Here is a 20,982-nt window from a genome sequence, read left to right as displayed (position 1 = left end):
CCCCCTCGAGGTCCCGCCCCCAGATGCCGTCAGCTGCGTGGTGGGGGGACCACGCGTCTGTCTCTGGGTTTCTCAGAAGCCCCCAGGGCAGCAGCGGCAGCTCACCCTGGACAGCCAGCACACACGGCACACACACAGCACACACAACATGCAGCACACACACGGCACACACACCACACAGCACACACACGGCACACACACGGCACACACACCACACAGCACACACACGGCACACACACCACACAGCACACACAACACACAGCACACACAGCACACACAACATACAGCACACACAGCACACACAACACACAGCACACAGCACACACAACATACAGCACACACAGCACACAGCACACACAACACACAGCACACACAACATACAGCACACACAGCACACAGCACACAGCACACACAACACACAGCACACAGCACACACACAGCAAACACAACATACAGCACCCACATAGCACGCACAGAGCACACACAACACACAGCACATACAACATACAGCACACACACAACACACAACACACAGCACACACAACATACAGAACACACACAGCACACACACAGCAAACACAATACACAGCACACACATAGCACGCACATAGCACACACAACACACAGCACACACATAGCACACAGCACACATACACAGCACACAGCATACAGCACACACAGCACAGCATACACAGCACACACTGCACACACTACAAACAGCGCACAGCACATACACACAGCACACATACAGCACACACATAGCACACGTAGCACACAGCATACAGCACACACATAGTACACACAGCACACACACAGCATATAGCACACAGAACACACTCAGCACACACACAGCACACACACAGCACGCACAGCACATATAGCACGGACACAGAACACACGTGGCACACAGCACACACACAGCACACATATCACACACACAGCACATAACACACAACACACACGTCACAGCCCAGCGGTTCATTTGTTGAGCCCCGGCCTGCATCCCTGGGGGCACCCCCGCCCCCTCCTCCCTGCCTGCCTGCCTTCCCGGATAAGGCTGGGGACCGGCTGGGGACACGGCAGTGACTCTCTGGGGTGAGGGCCCGGGCGCCCCCTGGGGCTCTGCTGCGCCCTGGGAGGGGGAGGGTCTCTCAGCCCCTGTCGGAGACTCTGGGAGCTTCCGTCCACCACCCCAGGCCATGCCGGGTGCTGGGTGCGTCTGGGGGGTGTGAGCTGTCTCGGGCAGTGGTCCCGGGCTTGGCGTGTACTGCCGAGGGTCCCTGCTCCCCGTTTGTCTCTGGTCCGCTGTGTGTCACAGCCTTGTTACGTGCACTGTTTGAGCCTTCGCAGTTCTAAGTTTGCTCCTGGGCCAACTCCATGGGGGACAGCAGGGCACACACCAGTGTCAGGCCTGGCTCCTGCCTCCGCACTCGGGGATCACTGGCAGGGCTCAGGGGACCGTGTGGGGTGTCAGGGATGGAACCTGGGCCAGTCGCACGCTAGGCAAACGTTCCATCCTGTCGCCCCGGCCACCTTCCAGTCCCACTTTGGAGTAGACGGGAGCAGAGCAGTGTTGGGAACAGGACCAGGGCCGAGGGCCCTTCCTGGGCGTTCTGGGGTGATACATCAGCCTGGTGCAAATGCCCTTTCTTCGGGCCCCTTTCAGGCTCCACCTTCCCTCACACCTAGTGGGCACCCACGGCTGTGACCAGCTCCGTTTGGATTTTTTTTTTTTTATTTCACTGTCACCATCACTTAATCCATTGCTCATTGATTTGCTTGAACAGGCACCAGTAACGTCTCGAATACGCCATGGGGAGCTTGCCAGGCTCTGCCGTTCGGGTGAGATACTCTTGGCAGCTTGCCAGGCTCTCCGAGAGGGGCGGAGGAATTGAACCCGGGTCGGCTGTGTGTAAGACGAATGCCCTACCGCTGTGCTATCGTTCCTTTTCCCTTTTCATTCTTGCCACCTCTTTGACCTCTGGATCATCTAGACACTTCCTGCCTCGTTTCCGACCAGGTGGGGGATTTCCCGGCTTGTCTCTCCGTGGCGGTGACGGGCAGCAGCCCCCGAGGTTTCCCCGGCCCGGTCAGAGGGGGTGTTCTTCCTTCCTTTGGCTCGTGGGCCACTTCCATGGTGGTGTGTGGGGCAACCCCAAGCCCTTGGTGCCCGGGAGTCAGCCCTGGAGGTGCTGGGGGACCCCCTGGGTGCAGCTGCCTGTGCTCGGCACACCCAGCTCCCTCTCTGGGCCCTGGGGACGAGGACTCAGCCGTGAGAAATGGTCGATCTTTCCCTGCAGCAAAGGGGAGAAGGCGCTTGCCCGGGAGGCAGGTGAGCTGAGTCAGGGCCGCTCGGATTACTGGTTGGGGTGCAGGTCTCTGGAGGTCCCCCCGGGCCCCAGGGTACAGGTGGCATGCCTTAGGGGATGGGCCTGAGCCCCCTGACACCTTCATGCTGCCGACCAGGAGCGGGACGGGGTCTGCCGAGTAGGGACGTAGGAAACAACACAAACAAGGTTAAGCGCCCCCAAGTCCCAGCCCGGCCCTGTCCGCCACCGGCCGCCACGCCCCCGCCTGCCTCGCATGCATGGATTTACATTTTTATGTTCTTCCCCCAACTTAATATCATTAGCGTTTCCGTCTTGTTAATAGTTTTGGAAAGTCTAATTTATATTAATTACCCAGTGTGCCCCAGTGCATCCCACCGGTCTGGTTCTCCGGCGTGGGTGTGTTTAACATCTCGGCGTTTCCTGTGTGAGGGGATGCGGGCAGACAGCTCTGGGGAAGGCGCCCAGATGTGGAGCTTATTACAGGGCTTGGGGGTTCCTCTACCCCGGAGAGGGGGTGGGCTGTGAGTGGGCCCGTCACGGTGCAGGTGGCGTTTCTGCACCATCTGGCTTCTTTCTGGGGGAGAGACCGGTGCAGACGGGTGGGCTGGAGGGTGGGCAGCCCTGCCCTCTGCCTCCTGGTCTGCCCCCCCGCCGCTGCTCCCCTGGGGTTGGCGCCCAGAACCGCGTCTGCATGGGGCCTCTGCCGCGGAGCGGGGGTGCTGCGTGGATGGGACCCCGTTTTCTGATTCACAGCTTCGTTGTAAAGTGAGGAAAAGCAATTTTTCACTTGAGCGGCTCTGCGGCGCAGATACATGTGTAATTGTCTGTCTCGGCTTCTCTTCCCGTCCCCGGCGTGCTGGGCCCGTCATTTAGAATTTCACGCTCCCCCACGTGCCAGCCTCTCCGCGCGTAGGTTCTGATGTGCTCCGGGGCCAGTGAGCACTAACTGAGCAGCTACCTTCCTCTGCCGGCTTCTCCGGCTCTGCCCCCAGCCCCTCACCTCATCGGGCCCCTCCGAGGCCACCGGCTCAGCCCCGAGCTGCTGCCCGGGCGCGGTGTGTGCGCCCGATGCCCACGGCTGTGCCCTCCAGGAGTGGGTGCGGGTGGGCGGCGCGTGCGCCCGATGCCCGCGGCTGTGCCCTCCAGGAGTGGGTGCGGGTGGGCGGTGCGTGCGCCCGATGCCCGCGGCTGTGCCCTCCAGGAGTGGGTGCGGGTGGGCGGTGCGTGTGCCCAATGCCCACGGCTGTGCCCTCCAGGAGTGGGTGCGGGCGGGCGGCACGCTGCTGACAGCCAAGTGCCATCCACTGATCCGCCTGCCAGGCCGCGTGGGTCACTGGCCCGACTGTCAGGGGTCAGCTCTCGCTGGGCCTCGGAGCTGCGCGGTCACTGGGCCATCCCGGGCAGCTCGGAGGCCGGGACGTGGGCGTGACCGTGCCGCTGAGCACGTTTGGAAGAGAGATGAATTAATTAGCACTTAGCGAGCGGGCGGGAAGGAGGCCCGAGTGGGCTGGGCTGGGCTCCCCAGGAGGGGTGCCCGGCCTGCACTGGCCGCTGCCTGAGGCCCCTGACCCGCCCCTGTCCCTGGCCAGGCTGCACTGTGGGCTGCACCCAGGGGAAGGACCTGTGACGTGGCCCCTGCCCTGGGTGGGACACGTGGGACCTGCCCTTCTTTCTGAACTGCCCGGAGCAGCTTCAGGGCCAGCCCCGCCACGGCCACCCTGCCTGCAGGGGAAGGAGGTGCCCGGCTGAGTCCCCGCATTCGGTAGACCGAGGCCCTGGGGGAAGGAGTTGCTGACCCCACTGGGCGGGTGCAGGAGCTAACGGGGCTGGGGGGCTTCTCCGCATGCACAGGAGCCTTCTCGGTGGCAGATCAGGGCAGGGCGCCTCAGGCACCCCGGGCACAGCAGCCGCAGGGGGCAAGGGAATCCAGGGTGGGCATGGGGAAGGGCACGCGGGTGTGTGTGTGTATGTGTTTGCGTGTGTGTGAGCATGTGTCTGTATGAATGTGTGTGTGTGAATGTGCATGTGTGTGTGAATGTGCATGTGTGTGTGAGTGTGAATGTGAATGTGTGTGTATGTGCATGTGAATGTGTGTATGTGAATGCGAATGTGTGTGTATGTGAATGTGCATGTGTGTGTGTGAATGTGAATGTGAGAGTGTGTGTGTATGTGAATGTGCATGTGTGTGTGTGTGTGAATGTGAATGTGAGAGTGTGTGTGAATGTGAATGTGAGAGTGTGTGTGAATGTGCGTGTGTGTGTGTATGTGTGGGTGCACACAGGTGCTCGCTGTCCTTACACGCTGGGCACTGCCACTCTGGCAGTTTGCAGGCTGTGGCCTGGAGCTGTGCGCCCCGCGGGAGGGAGTGGACGCTCCGTCCCGAGCGGGACCGTGTCCTTGCCCAGCAGATGGCGGTCAGACGCACCGCGGCGAGGCCTCGTTAGGGAGTGTTAGATGCTAATGAAGTCAGAGGGTGTCTTGGGCCTCGGTTTCCCTGGAAACCTGGTGCAGGTGCTCTGTACGCGCTGTACCTATTTTAAAAGTGAGCCACGGGCCCTCTTTGAAGGCTGCCGGGTGCGTGCCGCACGCCGGCGAGGCCAGTGGGGACGCGGTGTGCTCTCGGGAACGTCATTCTCCCGAGGTTTCTATAGAAACCCCCGCCTCTAGGTGGGAGAGCGCCGAGTCTCCTTCACTCCCCCCGGCACGGCCCCAGCCCCCCATGACTCCGGGGGCCATTGGCAGGCGGGGCTGAGTCACAGGCGTGGGGCCCCACGTGTGCTGCAGAGCTCTGATTCCTCTTCCGGTGGCCGGGCCCAGGCCTGCTGCTCGGTCTCAGCCGGCGCCCCCTGGGGAGTGCTCAGGCCCGGCCCGACGAGGAGAATTAAAACGTCTCTTTCCCCGCAGAACACTTTACTGAGTAAACTTTTTTAAACTGAGAAAAAAATAATCTCAGTATGCAACACAGTTGACAGGCCGTTTGAAGGACCCTCAGGCCGCCGGCACCCCCTTTTAACTTCCAGACGTGTTGCCAAGGTTCTTGGGTCCCTACTCCCGCACACGGGCCCCCTGCCTCCTCACCCCACCCACAGCGGGACTGTCTGAAGTGACTCCGCGGCAGACTGTCACTCACTTGTTCACGCTGTGTTTCTGAGAAAGACGGGGCGTCCGTCCCACCCCGACGGCAGGTTCCTAGGGTGCCTTCAGAGTTGCCGCGGAGCCTCAGCACCTCCGCACACTCGGATCAGAAGGCCGCTGTCGCCCGAGCCTTCTTTCATTGTGTGTATTTACTTTTGGTTTTTTTGGGGGCCACACCTGGCAGTGTTCAGGGTTCCTCTTGCCTCTGTACTCAGGAGTTTGGTGCTCTGGAGACCACATGGAGTGCCGGGATTGAACCTGGGTGGGCGGCATGCAAGGCGAGCGCCCTATGGCTCTGGCTCCTATCCTTCTAGTCTTCTTTATTTTATTTTTCTGTTTTATTGCTTCTTGGTTTTGGGGGCCACCCCTGGCGATGCTCGGGGCTCACTCCTGGCTCTGCTCCCAGGACGCACTCCTGGTGGGCTCGGGGGACCCTGTGGCATGCCGGGGACTGAAGCTAGATGCATCACGTGCACGGCCAGCGCCCTCCCTGCTCCCCCTCCCTGGCCCTGCCACTCAAGTCTCCCTTCTTCGCTCTTGGTTTCCTCTGACTGGTTTCCCTCTGCTCTCAAGGCTCCCGTGGGTGGCCCTGCCGCGGTCATTTCCCACTATGTCCCCCGTGGCCTTTAGCATTTGCCTCTCTTCCCTGGACCACTCAGAAGCTGCCTGGAGCGGCAGTGAGGGTCAGCGTTTCAGGCTTCGTGAAAACCCCGTCTCTCGGCTGCCTGCCCCTCTCCAGCTGGCGCCCACCCCGAGGGGCTGCGGGGGGGCTGCGGAGGTTTGACTCTGACAGGAGCCCGGGACCTCACCCCCGCCTTCCCTTTGCATTTTCTGCGTAGCGAGGAGAGTGACAAGCTGCAGAGAACTTGCCTTGGTGCTGAGGCCGTCGGATCAACTGCAGGCCCAGTTTCTGGCGCCCCGTGTCTGGGTGGGCCACGCCGATGGAGGAGGCGGGGGCGGGGGTAGGCATTTCTGCCTGCTGACGCCATTATAACGCCCCCAGGCCCCCACGCCGAGTCCAGTGATGCTGTGCAGACACAGCAGTCAGTTGGAGGGCAAAGTAAAATCCCTTGTAAAATGTAAAGCACTGCTGTAAAGAAAACTGGCATTTGTTTGTTTGGGGTCACACCCAGCACTGCTTAGCGCTTACTTCTGGCTCTGTTTAGGGTGGGGGGTTGGGGAAGTATCTGGGGTCAGCTTCCCGCTGAGTGTCCCCTGTGCTGACTCCACCCAGGACACTTTGTCCTAAGCGTACTTACCCTGAGCGTGGGAAAGGCAGGAGAAACCTTTGTGTTGTTTCTTTTATGTAAAAGTTTCCAGAAATGACCGCGTCCTTTCCTGAGTAATCTAAAGGCTCGCTAGTAGTCTGCAGTAGTACCTAATTAGGGCTTTTCCTCCTTTTTTTTTAAAAAAAAAAATTATCATTACGAACTGTGGGCTTATATTTGTTTGAAAGTATCAACATTTCTATACAGCGTGTGTTGGTTGGGGCTGTTACTAGGCCGGAGCGGCTTCTAGACACAGACCAGAGTCATTTTTAAAAAGCAGCTTGACTGAGGGCCAGGGAGGGAGCCCAGGCAAAGGCGCAGATTTGACCCCGGGCAGCACAAGGTTGCAAGACCCTTTCCCAAGATGTGTTGGCTCAGTGCGTGGTGTCAGCCCACTCAGATTGGCACATGTAGTGGTTTTCCGGAATCTTGGCCCCATTGCCTGCTTATAGCCTGTTTCCACACCCGTCTGCGGGCGATGGTGAATGTGTCCGTGTATCTTTCCACTAGATACACAGTAGCATCTGATTGTGTTTCACTCTCATTTCTCTGATGACTGAAGTTAGGTTTCTCAAACATTTGGGGTTGCCTCTAGTTTGGGGTTATTTCAAATGAAGCTGCTATGAATATTCATAAGTCTTTTGTGTGGATGTATATTTTAATTTTTATTGTTCAATTAACTGGGAACAGCATTGCTAAGTGGCATGGTAGGTACATGATTAAGTTCCTAATAAATTGCCAAACTGTTTCCTGCTGGCTGTGTCACTTTGCATTCCTGTTAGTGCCGGAGAAGTTCAGTCTCTGGACGGTTTCACCCACGCTCGGGGCTGGTAGTTCCGGGAGGGTCAGGCGCTTGCCTCGTGCACCGGCTGGCCCTGGCTCCGCCCAGCACGGCTGTGCGCCCCGGACCCCACCAGCAGTGATCTCTGAGCGCGGAGCCAGGGCAAAACCCTGAGCTCTTCCAGGGTGGCCCCCAGACCAGCCAGCCAGCGGTCCGCCATTCTCACGAGTTGGCACCTTACCTTTCCACTGTCGTCTTCCTGCTGGACATGCGCTGGTGTCTGAGTGCATGTTACTTTCATCTCTCGGTGACCAAAGTTTGGTTAGGCGAACATTTGACTGTCTTCTTTGGTTGAGGTTCTGTTAACACCTTTTGCCGGGGCTGAAGCGGTGTGGTAGGGCGTTTGCCTTGCACGCAGCTGGCCCGGGTTCGATTCCCAGCATCCCATATGGTCCCCTGAGCACCGCCAGGAGAGATTCCTGAGTGCATGAGCCAGGAGTAGCCCCTGAACATCGCTGGGTGTGACCCAAAAAGCAAATAAATAAATAAACAAAACAAAAAACACCTTTTGCCTGTTTTAAAGGATGTTGAGGATGATGGTTGGCCAGTAGATGTTCCTTTATTTGGAAATTATTTTCTTTTCATGCCATGAATTTTCATTTTCTCTTTAAGAAAGTTCTGCTTGCTGTAGGGTTGCGATTGTTTCCAACTGTGTGATCTTCTAGAAATGTTACAGTTTTTGTGTAGGTCTATTTTGAGTTCGTTTTTTGTGTATGGTATGAGTTAAGGTTGATGTTTATTTAATATATTTTGCTGTGTGGAGTTCTCAGGTTTTTTTTGGGGGGGGGGTCACACCCGGTGATGCACAGGGGTCACTCCTGGCTCTGCACTCAGGAATTACCCCTGGCGGTGCTCAGGGAACCATATGGGATGCTGGGAATCGAACCTGGGTCGGCCACATGTAAGGCAAACACCCTACCGCTGTGCTATAGCTCCAGCCCCTGATGCATTCTTTTTGTTTGTTTATGTTTCAGTTAATTCCTTTTTAAAGTGAATCACAGTGAGATACACAGTTACAAAGTTGTTAATGATTCGGTTTTAGCCATATAATGTCCCGACACTTGGCCCTTCACCAGTGCACATTTCCTACCACCAGCGCCCCCAGTTTCTCCCCAGTCCCCCAGCCCCTAATATATTCTAAGGATTTTTGTAAAGTTGGTCATGTTTTTGTCGACTAATAAATAAAGCTTGAGACCAAACTCTGTAACTGCTTTCTCCCAGTTCAGGTTGACATAAGGCCAGTCAAACTTTATCCCTGTATACGTTTACATATCTTTATCCGTATGTGTAGCCCGAAGACTAATCTGAGATGACACAGTTCTGAAGTGAATCACTCGCACTTGCCTTCGTTCCCATTTTCCTCACTTTTCTATTCCGAGCACACGGAGAATGAGCCTGTCTTCCCGGGCCCCGTAGCCGGCCGTGCGCTGGAGTTAGGAGGCGTCTCCCGGCCTGCCACCTCCTGGAAGGCTGTTTCTCTCGTCTCCATTTTCATTCTGCGACAGACAAGCCAGCACTTCTCCCGGCGACGATCTGATTACTCAGTAGAACGCGGGGCAAGCCCCCAGGGCCGGGTGATTCAGGGGCTAAGTTGGAACAGTGGGTGCGGTACTGAAACCCCGTGTCTCGGCGTCACACCCGGCACGCGTCGTGATCTCCCGCTTCCCGGCAGGGACGTTACTCCCGAGTGTCTCTGACGGTGTCCCTAAGCACCATCGTATCCCTGACATAAGGCCGCGCCCGCCGTGCCCACCACGCAGAGCAGATTCAGCAAGACGTCTTGGGCCTCGAGACGGTGTGCAGCTGTGGGGGGCGGTCTCCGTGCGCCTTCATGAAGGCCCGGGACGCTCCTGTGACGCTCTGTGCTCTGCCCATTTTCTTGGTAAGTATTCGGTGAAGTCACAAACAGAAGTACTCCAACTGCTGGGCTGTGTCCAAGTTTTGAAGGAAAAAAATCAGCAGTAATTCCATAAAACCCAGGGCATCTGGACCCCCTGCTCTGTGTCAGATGCTTGAAAAACACTAGAAACCCACGCGTTTGTTTGTTTACTGTGTTGTCCAGGAATCCAGTTTTCTCATTTTAGCTTCCTATTTTCTTTTCTCTCCTTTTTGTTTTCTATTTTTGCGGAGGTGGGGGCACATCCAGTGATACTTAGGGCTGCAGTTACTCCTGGCTCTGCACTCAGGAGTTACTCCTGGCAGTGCTTGGGGACCATTTGGGATGTTGGGGACCAAAGGCTTCGCCTTCCCCGCTGTCGTATCCCTTGGGCTCCGCTGCGTCTCTTCTTCTCCCAGCAGAGACTAGCCCGGTGTGTACCGGGGCTCCAGGCATCGAGAGGGTGTGCGTTTGCCTCTGGTACCACCCGATTTTCAGCATCAGCTGCGGACATGTCAGCATCCCCCTGACATGGGGATCCTGATTCACAAACGTTTGGGTCTTGGATACACAGTCTTTGGGGATGGGACTGGAGAGAGAATCCAGCAGAGAAGATGCTTGTCTCGCATGCCACCAACCCAGGATCAACTCCTGGCGCTCCACGTGGCCCCCCAAGCCCTTTCAGGAGTGACCCGGAGGGCTAACCCAGGTGTAAGCCCTGAGCGCTGCCGAGTGTGGCCCAGGACAGACGACAGAAACAGAAACATGATCTTCAGTGAAGGCCCGGGAAGGGGAGGGACTGTCCTCAGACCAGATGTCACTGTTGGGCTTAAGACCTCTGCAGTGATTTTTGAAATTGGATGGTGTCACATTTCCAACTTCTTTAAAAAATGGTAGGAGCCATTCTAGGTGTTTGTTGTTGTTTCCCCCTCATATTTCAATTTTGCCATCATCGTATTAATTTCTACCAAAAGAAAGCCACTTGGACTAGGATTATAGTCAAATGTTTAGGTTGATTTCTGTATGATTAACATGTTGGTACGAGCTGTCTACTGCAGGAACAGTGTGTCTCTGATTATTTAGACTTTCTTAGCTTTTCTAAGCAGTCTTGTTGTTTCCAATATTTTTCCTTCTCTCTTTTTTTTCTTTTTACTTTTTGGGTCACACCCAGCGATGTTCAGGGGTTACTCCTGGCTCTGCACTCAGGAATCACTCCTGGCGGTGCTCGGGGGACCATGTAGGAAGCCGGGGATTGATCCTGGGTCGGCTGCGTGCAAGACAAACACCCTACCCACTGTACTATCACCTTGGCCCCAGTTTTGAATATTTCAGTGTTGCATAATTGTACTAGATTTGTTAGTGTTTCATGATTTTTGGATACTATTGTCTGTACTATTTTGCTTTTAACTCATTTTCAATTATTTGTTGGTAGTATGTATACTGTTAACTTTCTTTCAGTAATCTTGTATCCTGTTAACTTTTCCTAATAAGTATTTCATAGATTGCTTAGGAATTTGGATGTACGTTGCACATTTTTTTGGAGAATGATCTGGTTTTTGTCCGCTCACTTTCCAATGTACATGCAGCCCTCCTGCCCCAAATTTAATCCAAATGATTAAACCCTTCCCTACAAATGTTGAATGAAAGTGGTGAGTGTGAACATCATTGTCTTGTTCCTTACCTTGCGGGGGAAACATTCTGCTTTTTACTACTAGGAATGATGTTAGATGTGGTAAAAACAAATTTAAAAGCAGCCATGTTTCTAGAATAAACCCTAGTTGGGTCATGGTATATGGCTTACTTTGCAATGTAACCATTGTAAATAGTAGCTCAAGATTTAGTGTCTGTGTTAATGAGAATTAGTGGCGTATGCTCTGAGTGTGGGTGTGGGGTGTCACTGCTGCTAGTGTTCAGAGGCTACTTATGGCTCAGTGCTTGGGAGCTACTCCCAGCAGTGCTCAGGGGTTAGGCGGTGCCAGGGACCAAATCCGGATCCCCCATGTGCGAAACGACTGCTCAGCCATTAAACCAACTTCCTTGCCCCATACCTTGGTGTCTGACTTTGATGTGAGGTTGATTTGGTCTCCAAATAATGAATTGAGAGGTGTTCTTTTCTGAGTATTTCATGTTATTGGTGTTTGACAGAAACATTGAAAACTTTTCTTTTTTCTTTCTGGGTCACACCTGGCAATGCACAGGGGTTACTCCGGGATCATGCACTCAGGAATTACTCCTGGCAGTGCTCAGGGGACCATATGGGATGCTGGGAATCGAACCCGGGTTGACCATGTTCAAGGCAAACGCCCTCCCCACTGTGCTATTGCTCCAGCCCCACATTGAAGACTTCTTGATGCAAGATGTATGTGACTTTTGGGGAAGGTATTTTGGGTTTAGTGGGTATATATGTATCTCATACATATATGTATACGAGGTTATTCAGGTACTTCTATTTCTTCTTAAGTCATTTTGGTAACTTTTTTCTTTCAAGATATTTGCTATTTTATCCCAGTTGTCAAATCTGTTGCCCTAAAACTGTTCTTGAGATTATTTCACTTGGGGTTATTTCACTATTTGGAGCGGGGCTAGCTGGGCCATGCTCAGTGGTGTTCAGGGGCTATTCTTGGCTTTGTGCTACGAAGTGACCCCTGAAAATAAATCTCCAAAGAGATCAACAAGTTGCAGAAGACTCTCCCGGGCACTCTCATGCATGGCTGAGTTATCTGGGGCACCCTGAAGAGGTATGCCCCTCAAACAAACAGCCAGAAGCTTCCACACTCCACAGGCACCATCTGGCCAGACTCCACTACTTCAGGCTGAGTCTCACCCAGAAATGAATCTGCTGAAAAATTCATGTATGCAGATTTTGTGACTGAAATCCCTTGGGGTGGGCTACCTCCCCCCATCTCCCTGTGCTTCCAGAAACCCGAGCAGTCACATTCACGAACCTCCTCTGGCACCAAAGAGTGACCCCTGATGGTACTCAGGGGATGGTAATTTAAACAGGGTCAAGGGGCCAAAGAGATAGTACAGTGGATAGAGTGCTTGCTTTGCATGCAGCTGACCCCGTGTTCAGTTCCTGGCGTAGGATCCCTGAGTGCAGAGCCAGGAGTAAGTCCTGAGCATCGCTGGGTGTGGCCCCAAAGCAGAACACCAACAAAACAGGGTCTAGCAGCCGCATGCAGGGTTTCACCTCCTGTCCTGTAGCTCTCTGGCCCCGCGTGTTCATAATGACAGTAGTTTTCCTTCCTTCCTACTACTCCCAGCATCCATCCAGTGTCTTTATTATTCAGCCTGAAGAAGTTCCCTTGATATTTCTTCTCATACTGATTGGTTGCTGGCTAATTCTTTCTGTTTTAGTTAAGTCTTTATTCACATAACACGGACTAAAATAAGAACTGTACTGCACTGCACTGTCGTCCCATTGCTCATCGATTTGCTCGAGCGGGCACCAGTAACGTCTCCATTGTGGGACTTTGTTACTGCTTTTGGCATATCGAATACGCCATGGGGAGCTTGCCAGGCTCTGCCGTGAAACTAAGAAATAAATGCAAAATAACGATTCCTATAAAAAAAACGCTCAAGTCTTTATTTTGCCTTCACTGCGTCAGTCACACCCCACAGAAGACAGTTGACAGCTGACGGTCTGCACATGTCTGGAACTCATGCTTGGGTGTTTCCACACACATACGTGTGTGTCCGCATTTATCAACTTCCAGAAGCTCGTGTGGCCCAGGGACTCCTTCCTCCCTGTCCTCTGAGATGCACGCCCCCCGCTGACTGATTCCTGCCTTCGCCCACCCCTTCCTGTGGCTGACGTTACTCTGGAGTAGTGGCCGCCTGCTCTCTCGCTGTGGTGCTCACACGGGCCCAGTGCTTGCACCACGGGCAGCCGCTCTTGCACCCCGTACTTCCAGGGTTTGCAGGGGGCAGTGCTCACAGATGAGGCGCACAGGCCCAGGTGCTGGGGCCCTCAGGGCTCACACTACCAGGCTCGGTGCTTATACACTGTTTTTTAGTTTCTTTGCTTGTTGGCCACTCCCAGAAGTACTCAGGGCTTAACTCATGCCTCTGTGCTCAGCAATCACTTGATAGAGCTGAGAGGGCCACATGGGGTTCGGGGGATCGAACCCAGGTCGGCCCAGTGCAAGACAAATGCCTCCCTGCTGTCTCTCCAGCCCCACCTCCCTGCTGCTTCCCAGCTGGTGTATGTCTTTTACAGGGCCCCCAGGGTAACCCGGCAGGCCTGGGGCATCCAGGATGTAGCCAGGGTTCTGGGGCGCCTGTGGTAGGAGGGATCAGACTCGGGACCTACACGCCAGCCCTCTGAGCTCTGCCCTCTGCCGAGGGAGTGTGTGTCTTTTCATTTTGTCTTTTTTTCTCAAAGTTGCTTTGATTACTGTAGGTCTTCTGCGTGTACATTTCAATTTCATAATCTCTTTCTTCAAAAAAATAAAACCTTCTATCACTGTATCACTGTCATCCCATTGGTCATCGATTTGCTTGAGCGGGCACCAGTAACATCTCCATTCATCCCAGCCCTGGGATTTTAGGAGCCTCTCCTTCCTTACTCGTCTTTCCCAATGATTGGAGACTTTCAGGGTCAAGGGAATGAGACCTGTTATTGTTACAGTTTTTGGCATATTGAATACGCCATGGGGAGCTTGCCAGGCTCTGCCGTGTAGGCGGGATACTCTCGGTAGCTTGCTGGGCTCTCCGAGAAGAACAGAGAATGTATATCAGAGAATACAAGCAAGTATGTTAAAACCAAACACGTGTGCTTATTTAGGCACATCGGTAGGCTAAACTATAAGAGGTCGCACAGCCGCTTTGTTTTATAGTCTCTGGATCTTGGACGTTGATGGGATTACATGGCGCCCGGGGGCAGTTTGTGGGTGTGACTGCCAAGCTACTGGAAAATGGGGGGTCTGGGTGGAGGAGGCCCCGTCCTGATCCGAGCAGACTTGGAGATCTCAGCCCCGGGTCCCGCATGCCTGGGTTCCTCACGCATGAAGGAACCGCAGGGGAACCCGGCAGAGCAAAACCTTCTATAACTCTGAGTATTATTGCCATTGCTCACTAGATCAGTCTGGGGAAGAATAGAATTCTCAACAGTCTTGAGTCCTCTAACCCACAAGCACTGTCCCATTTTTCCCTATTTTCCTTTGAATCTCTGTTTCGTCGTTTTCATTGTTTGCTACGTGTACCCGTAGGTATATGCATTTTGCGCTGCTGTCCGAGTTTTGAATCTCCATTTCTGCCTTGCACTGTTAGACTAGAGATTCAGCAGACGTCCGGGTTGTTGCCTTGAGTTCTGCAGCCATGCTAAGCTCGAGTTGCTTCTGTGTGGATTCAGTTGGATTTTCTGCAGAGTGGACGGCGCCTTCGTGAGCAGAGGGACTTACACTCCCGGGCAGTGTGAATGCACTTCCCTCCCTCCCTCCCTCAGCCCTCCTTTTTCTCCTCCTCCTCTCTTTTCCTCTTCTCCTCCTCTTCCTTCGCTTTCTCCTCCTCCCCCTACCTTTCCCTCCTCCTTTTTTTTTTTTCTGCTTCGTGGGTCACATCCAACTACACTCAGGGGCTGTTCCTGGCTCAGTGCTCTGAGTGACCGCTGGTGCTAGGGACTGAGCGGGGGCCGGCCACATGCCAGGCAAGCGCCTTCCCCCTCTGCTCTCTCCCGGCCTTTCCCGTCTAAGGTGGAGTCAGGGTTTCTGTTCCGAGCCCTTGGTTCTGTCCCAGTTGCTCAGTGCCTGTGTCTTGCCCTTTGTGCTGGTAGCTGCATTTCGCAGCTGCTGAGAGATTGTTGTTCCATCTTTGTTCCGCAGCTCCTCGTCATGATCTCTTGATTTCTTCTTGGTTCCTGTCTTATCTCTGGGCGTGCTCAGTACAGTGGGCGGCAGTCCGGCAGCCAGGAAGCTGAAAGCCTTGTGTCCCCTGCCTTGGGGATGGAGCTCTGGGGGTCGTCAGAGTGAGCCCAGAGTGAAGGGCGGGTCGTGTAGTCGTGTAAAGAAACACAGAAAGGCGTAAACGCCGACCCAGGAGCCAGCCCACACAGCTAAGTGGGGGCTGAGGGTGAGAGGGGACCCAGAGATAGTGGCGGGGAGGCAGTGACACCCTGGCAGAGGGTGTGGGGTAGCGACACCCATGCCTGGCACCTTCCTGTTTTAAAGCGTGTGCCGTGACGGTCCCGAGCATTGGGAATTTCCCAGGTATTTTTAGCTGCTTTCTTAATTTAACCCCATCTGGACACGGCACAGCCCGAGCCTGTTTAATCCCATGCAGTTGACCGACACTTGAGGTCTATCTTGGTGCGTACTTGAAAAGCAGCAAAATCTGCTTCTGTTGGGTGGATTGTTCTAGAAACGTTTGCTAGCTCCAGCTGGCCGAAGCTCTCTGCGCGTCTTCTGCCTTCCCTGATATCAAGTCTGTGTTCTCTGAATTAGGAGTAGCTGCTTGAAACGTGGGGCTGTGAGAACGGCCCTACTTTATTTCCTTTTTAGGCGGCGGGAGGTTTTGTTCGGGCCCCTGCCAAGGGGCTCGTGAGCATGTAGGGTCCTGATGCTCTCCTAGCCGACGGGTGCGCCCAGCCTGTGAAAAGCTCCTCCTTGTCTTACCTCCTTGTTCGTCCTGACTGTGCGCAGGGCTTACTCCTGGCTTTGTGCTCAGAAATCACAGCTGCCAGTGCTCAGGGGACCATTGTGGGGTACCAGGGATCGAGCCTGAGTTCACTGCAGACAGGCAAGTGCTCCGCCTGGCCCACTCTCTCTCCTACCCTCCGCAATGGTCTTTACTCCAAAATACACTTTGTCTTCTTATTAACATGGACATTTTTGAAATTACTATTCCTTGATTTTTTCCCCATCTTTGAACTTTTAGCCTGTGTCTTTGTATTTAAAATACATTTTTTGTAAAAAGCATTTTTTTTTTTTTGCTTTTTGGGTCACACCCAGCAATGCTCAGGGGTTACTCCTGGCTTTGCACTCAGGAATTGCTCCTGGCAGTGCTTGGGGGACCATATGGGATGCCGGGGATCGAACCCAGGTCGGCTGCGTGCAAGGCAAACGCCCTACCCACTGTGCTATCGCTCCGGCCCCCAGTAAAAAACATTTTTAATAAGATTAAATACAGTACTTATAGACAGCATTTGGTTAAGTCCTGATCTGATTTTTTTCTTTTTTTTTTTCTTTTTTTCTTTTTGGGTCAAACCCGGCGATGCTCAGGGGTTACTCCTGGCTCTGCACTCAGGAATTACCCCTGGAGGTGCTCAGGGGACCATATGGGATGCTGGGAATCAAACTTGGGTCGGCCATGTGCAAGGCAAATGCCCTCCCCGCTGTGCTATTGCTCCAGCCCCAAAGTCCTGATTTTCTGATGTTTTGTTTCAATTCTATAGACAGACTTCCCTTAGTACCTAGAAGTACGTTATTCCTATTTGATATGATTTAGTGGGTTGCTTTTTGAACCTTGAAACACTGTTTTGTTTATCTGTTGGTTCGGGGCCACACTGGCGGTGACCAGGGCTTACTCCTGGCTTTGCACTCGGGGACTGATTGCTCCTGGGGGGCTCAGGGAACCATACAGGGTGCCAGGGTCGAACCCAGGTCACCCGCGTGCAAGACAGGGGCCCTCCCTGCTGCGCTGTTGTGGGTCCCGTGACCTGGAAACACTGGTACCACTAATGGGGAAAGTTTGAATTCCCAGGAGAAGAGATGCAGGCTCTGGCCACCAGGTGGCGCTGGAGGGGGGGCTCAGGCAGAGGCCGGCTGCCCCCCCCAGTGCCCACCCGCACCGGCACCTGCTCTTTCTTTCCTTCCCGTGGACTCTTACTTCCCTGGACCTCACACGGGTGTTTCGTTTGCTTGGTTTCTTAAAAGGTTTTTGTGGTGCCGGGGATCAAACCTGGGGCCTCGCACACGAGGCAGGGGCTCGCCTTCTCCCCGATACCAAACAGCCCCGCCAGCCCCCGTGTCCCACTAATGCGCCCTGATGGCCCTCCGCCCCAGGGTGGCTGCTGCAGGCCCGTGGCGGCGGGTCCTCCCTCTGTCACGCTCATGGCCTGGAAGTTGTGCTGTGACTCTCGAGCACTGAGACAGGAAAGTCTGCTGCTCTTTGGGGGTTGCTGTCCTGGTTCTGGGGTCACCATCCCCTGCTGATTTGGAGTTGGGGGGCTGCATTGAGTGCAGCCTAAGGTGGCGGGGGAATAAGAGGCTGAGATCTCTACATGCGGCCAAGAAGCATCTCAGGAGTGCGCCCCAGGGGGCCAGGCCGGGGTTAGGCCCCTGGGAACACGGTGGGATCCGGGCGGGCTGCACGGCGGAGGGAGCCTGGCCCTTCGCGGGGCTGGCCCGGGAGCAGCTGCTGGGTGGAAAGCAGTGGACCGGGGACACCGAGTTGACTGAGTTGATGTCACGGCAAAGCCCCTGGCCCGGGAGGAGACCCCAGGACCAGAGTAAAGCCTGTGGCCACGGTGAAGGCCAGTGTGTGTGTGTGTGTGTGTGTGTGTGTGTGTGTGTGTATGTGTGTGTGTGTGTGTGTCCAGTGTGTGTGTGTCCAGTGTGTGGTGTGTGTGTGGTGTGTGTGTATGGAGGGATGCTTAGAGTGTCCCGCAGGGGCCCATAAGCGCTTCTGTGGGTCCCCCCAGGACCAGCTGCCCCCACGGCCTCACTACTCCGCTCCCGTCTCAGAAGCGAGACCGTCACAAGCTCAGGCCCTGCCGACGCTGACAGGCACCGGGGCGCCGGTCGGACCTGGCCCGTGCAGGGCCTGGGAGTGTTCTCTGCAGTGGGGGGCTGGGCGGCTGCGTGGGGCGGCCTGTCTCGGCCTGGGGGGCTGCCCCGCCTCCCCCCCGCCTGCCTGACAGGTGCCCGCTCCCGCAGGTGGTGAGAGGCTACAAGGCGACCGTCCAGCAGACCCTGGACATCCTGTTCCTGCAGGAAGGCTTCGAGTTCCTGAGCAGCACCGACGCCTCCAGCCGGGACTCGGCCGACCGCACCATCATCGCCTGGGACTTCCGCAGCTCCGCCAAGATCTCCAACCAGATCTTCCACGTGAGGCTCCCGCTGCCCTGCCCCCGCTCCCCGCGCGGCTCAGGACACCCCTGCCCCGGCCGCCATCCCAGCCGGCCCGCCGCCTCCACCCGGCCCTGCCCTGTGGCTTTGCCACCGGCGGGAGGGGGATTCCTGTGACCAGGACATGTGTCGAATCCCGACCCAGACCCGTTTGTGCGCCCAGTCCTCGTGTTCCTCTCAGAACTAAGGATGGCAGTGCTGCCTGCCATGTGGCACAGACGTCACCCAGGAGCAGTCACAGATGCAGTTCCTGCCCCTTGGCCCCGGCACCACCCCCACATCACCTCCACCACCATCACCACCAGCCTCACCTTTTCACCATGGCTGGCCCTCGGCACTCCAGCCTTGAGGGGAGCCAGCTGGCCAGCTGGAGGCTCCTGCCCTGGTGCTTGGGCACCGCGCCAGCCACGGCCAGGGGCCCCGCTGGGATTGCTTGAGTCCCCACGCCCTTGGTGGAAGACAGCAGCTTATTCCCCCCTAGCTTTGGGGCAGGAAGTTTCGGGGCACTGACCTCTAGGTGTCTGCGCTCTCTGCAGGGCGTCTGGGGGAGAGCCTGCCCCTCGCTGCTGCCCAGCCCGCCCTGGCCTCCCCCGTCCAGTCCACCCCGCCAGGCTCCCTGCCTGCCGCCTTTCCCTGTCTGGCCCCGCCCCTCCCTGTCTGCCCCCGCCCCTCCTATGTAGGCTCCTCCCCTCCCTCTCTGGCCCCGCATCTCCTATGTCTGCCTCCTCCTTTCCCGTGTCTGGCCCCTCCCTCCCTGTCTGGCCCCGCCCTCCCGTGTCTGGCTCCTCCCCTCCCTGTCTGGCCTGCCCTTCCCGTGTTTGGCTCCGCCCCTCCCATTGTCTGAATTCCACCCCCTTTTTTGGTTTTTTTGTTTGTTTGTTTTGGTTTTTTTTTGCTTTTTGGGTGACACTTGGCAATGCACAGGGGTCACTCCTGACTCTGCACTCAGGAATTACTCCTGGCGGTGCTCAGGGGACCATATGGGATGCTGGGATTAGAACCCGGGTCGGCTGTGTGCAAGGCAAACGCCCTCCCCGCTGTGCTATCGCTCCAGCCCACACCCCCTTTTTTGTATCTGAGCTCCGCCCCCTCCTGTGTCCGAATCCCAGACTCCTGTGTCCGAGCCCCTCCCCGTCTAACTGCCCCCTCCTGTCGGCCGACCCTCCTGCCTGCTCCCTACCCCTATGAGAAGCAGATCCGGTCCCTCTCCCGGTCCCTCAGGTAGCATCCGCGGAGGGTCCCTCTGTCGCGGTGGCAGGCCTCGGGGACCAGGTGGGCGTGCAGGGCTGTTCTCAGCCGCCACAGAGGCCCTGCGGTAGCTTCTAGAAGCTGGGGGGGCAGGGAGCAGACTTCCGGCAGGAGCCCCGGGACAGAGCCGGGTCCGACTCGGACGTGCGTCAGGGGCCCCTCACGGAGCCCCTGCCCGCGTGACGCGCGTCCCGCTGCTGCTCAGGAGAGGTACACCTGCCCCAGCCTGGCGCTGCACCCGCGGGAGCCCGTGTTCCTGGCGCAGACCAACGGCAACTACCTGGCGCTCTTCTCCGCAGTGTGGCCCTACAGGATGAGCCGGCGGCGGCGCTACGAGGGACACAAGGTGCGGGTCCCGGGGCCCCGGCTGGAAGCCGAGCACTGGCCCCGAGCCTGGCTCCTGAGCCCGGGTCCCGCTTGCCCTGGTTCCAGGGCGCGTGCCAGGCCCACGCGGCTCCCACAGACAGGTGGAGGCGAGGGGGGGGTGGGGCAGGGCAGAGAGGGCCGTGTCAGCCCTGCTCGGGGAGGCGGGCGGGGCTCCGGGCACTGACCTCCGCCTCCGCAGGTGGAGGGCTACGCCGTGGGCTGCGAGTGCTCCCCCGACGGCGACCTGCTGGTGACGGGCAGCGCTGACGGCCGCGTGCTGCTCTACACCTTCCGCACGGCCAGCCGGGCGCGCACGCTGAACGCACACACGGAGGCCTGCGTGGGCACCACCTTCCACCCCGCGCTGCCCTCGGTCCTGGCCACCAGCTCCTGGGAGGGCGACGTGAAGATCTGGCACTGAGGGGCCTCCCGGGCGGGGAGGTGACCAAGCAGGGGCTGGCGCCCTCCTGGCTGCTGTGCCTTTGTCTTCTCATCTGTAAAATGGGGTCAGCACCAAGCGGGCCGGACCCAATAAAGTGTTTCCGTGCCCTTTGGTGTCGAGTGATGTCCTTGGCCTGGCCAGCCCGGGCCCCCTGGCAGCCCCACCGTGCCGCCGCACCTCCACCAGGGGCGACTTCTGGGGGGTCCAGATCCTGGGACAGCTGCAGGACCTCTGAGCCGAGCATGGCCGGTGCTCATGGGGTGTCCCCACTGCCTGGGGAGGCAGCGGTGGGGGTGACCCCCGGCCTGGGAGGAGCCAAGAGCACTCACAATCGAGGGCTCACCCGAGATCCAGCCCCCGGGTGAGGGGTGGGCATTCCTGCAGTCTGGGAAGGCTCCCTGGAGGAGCCGC

The 20,982-nt window shown here is 56.5% G+C and overlaps 1 protein-coding gene across 2 annotated transcripts in view; it reads left to right on the top strand.

Annotated features, from left to right (window-relative positions):
• WDR25 (WD repeat domain 25) overlaps positions 1-20,678 on the top strand; it is a 90,014-nt gene extending 69,336 nt beyond the window's left edge. For both annotated transcript variants that reach the window (XM_004603584.3, XM_055131268.1), the window contains exons 6-8: positions 18,324-18,494; positions 19,969-20,109; positions 20,329-20,678. In XM_004603584.3, the coding sequence (XP_004603641.1) occupies positions 18,324-18,494; positions 19,969-20,109; positions 20,329-20,550 (534 nt within the window). In that variant the 3' untranslated portion in view covers positions 20,551-20,678. The remainder of the gene's footprint in view (positions 1-18,323; positions 18,495-19,968; positions 20,110-20,328) is intronic.
• The last annotated feature ends 304 nt before the right edge of the window (positions 20,679-20,982 follow it).

Source organism: Sorex araneus, chromosome 3, assembly GCF_027595985.1.
Source record: "Sorex araneus isolate mSorAra2 chromosome 3, mSorAra2.pri, whole genome shotgun sequence".
NCBI classification, from domain to species: Eukaryota; Metazoa; Chordata; class Mammalia; order Eulipotyphla; family Soricidae; genus Sorex; species Sorex araneus.
Note: the sequence above shows the minus strand (reverse complement) of the source record. Positions and strands in the feature narration are given on the sequence as shown.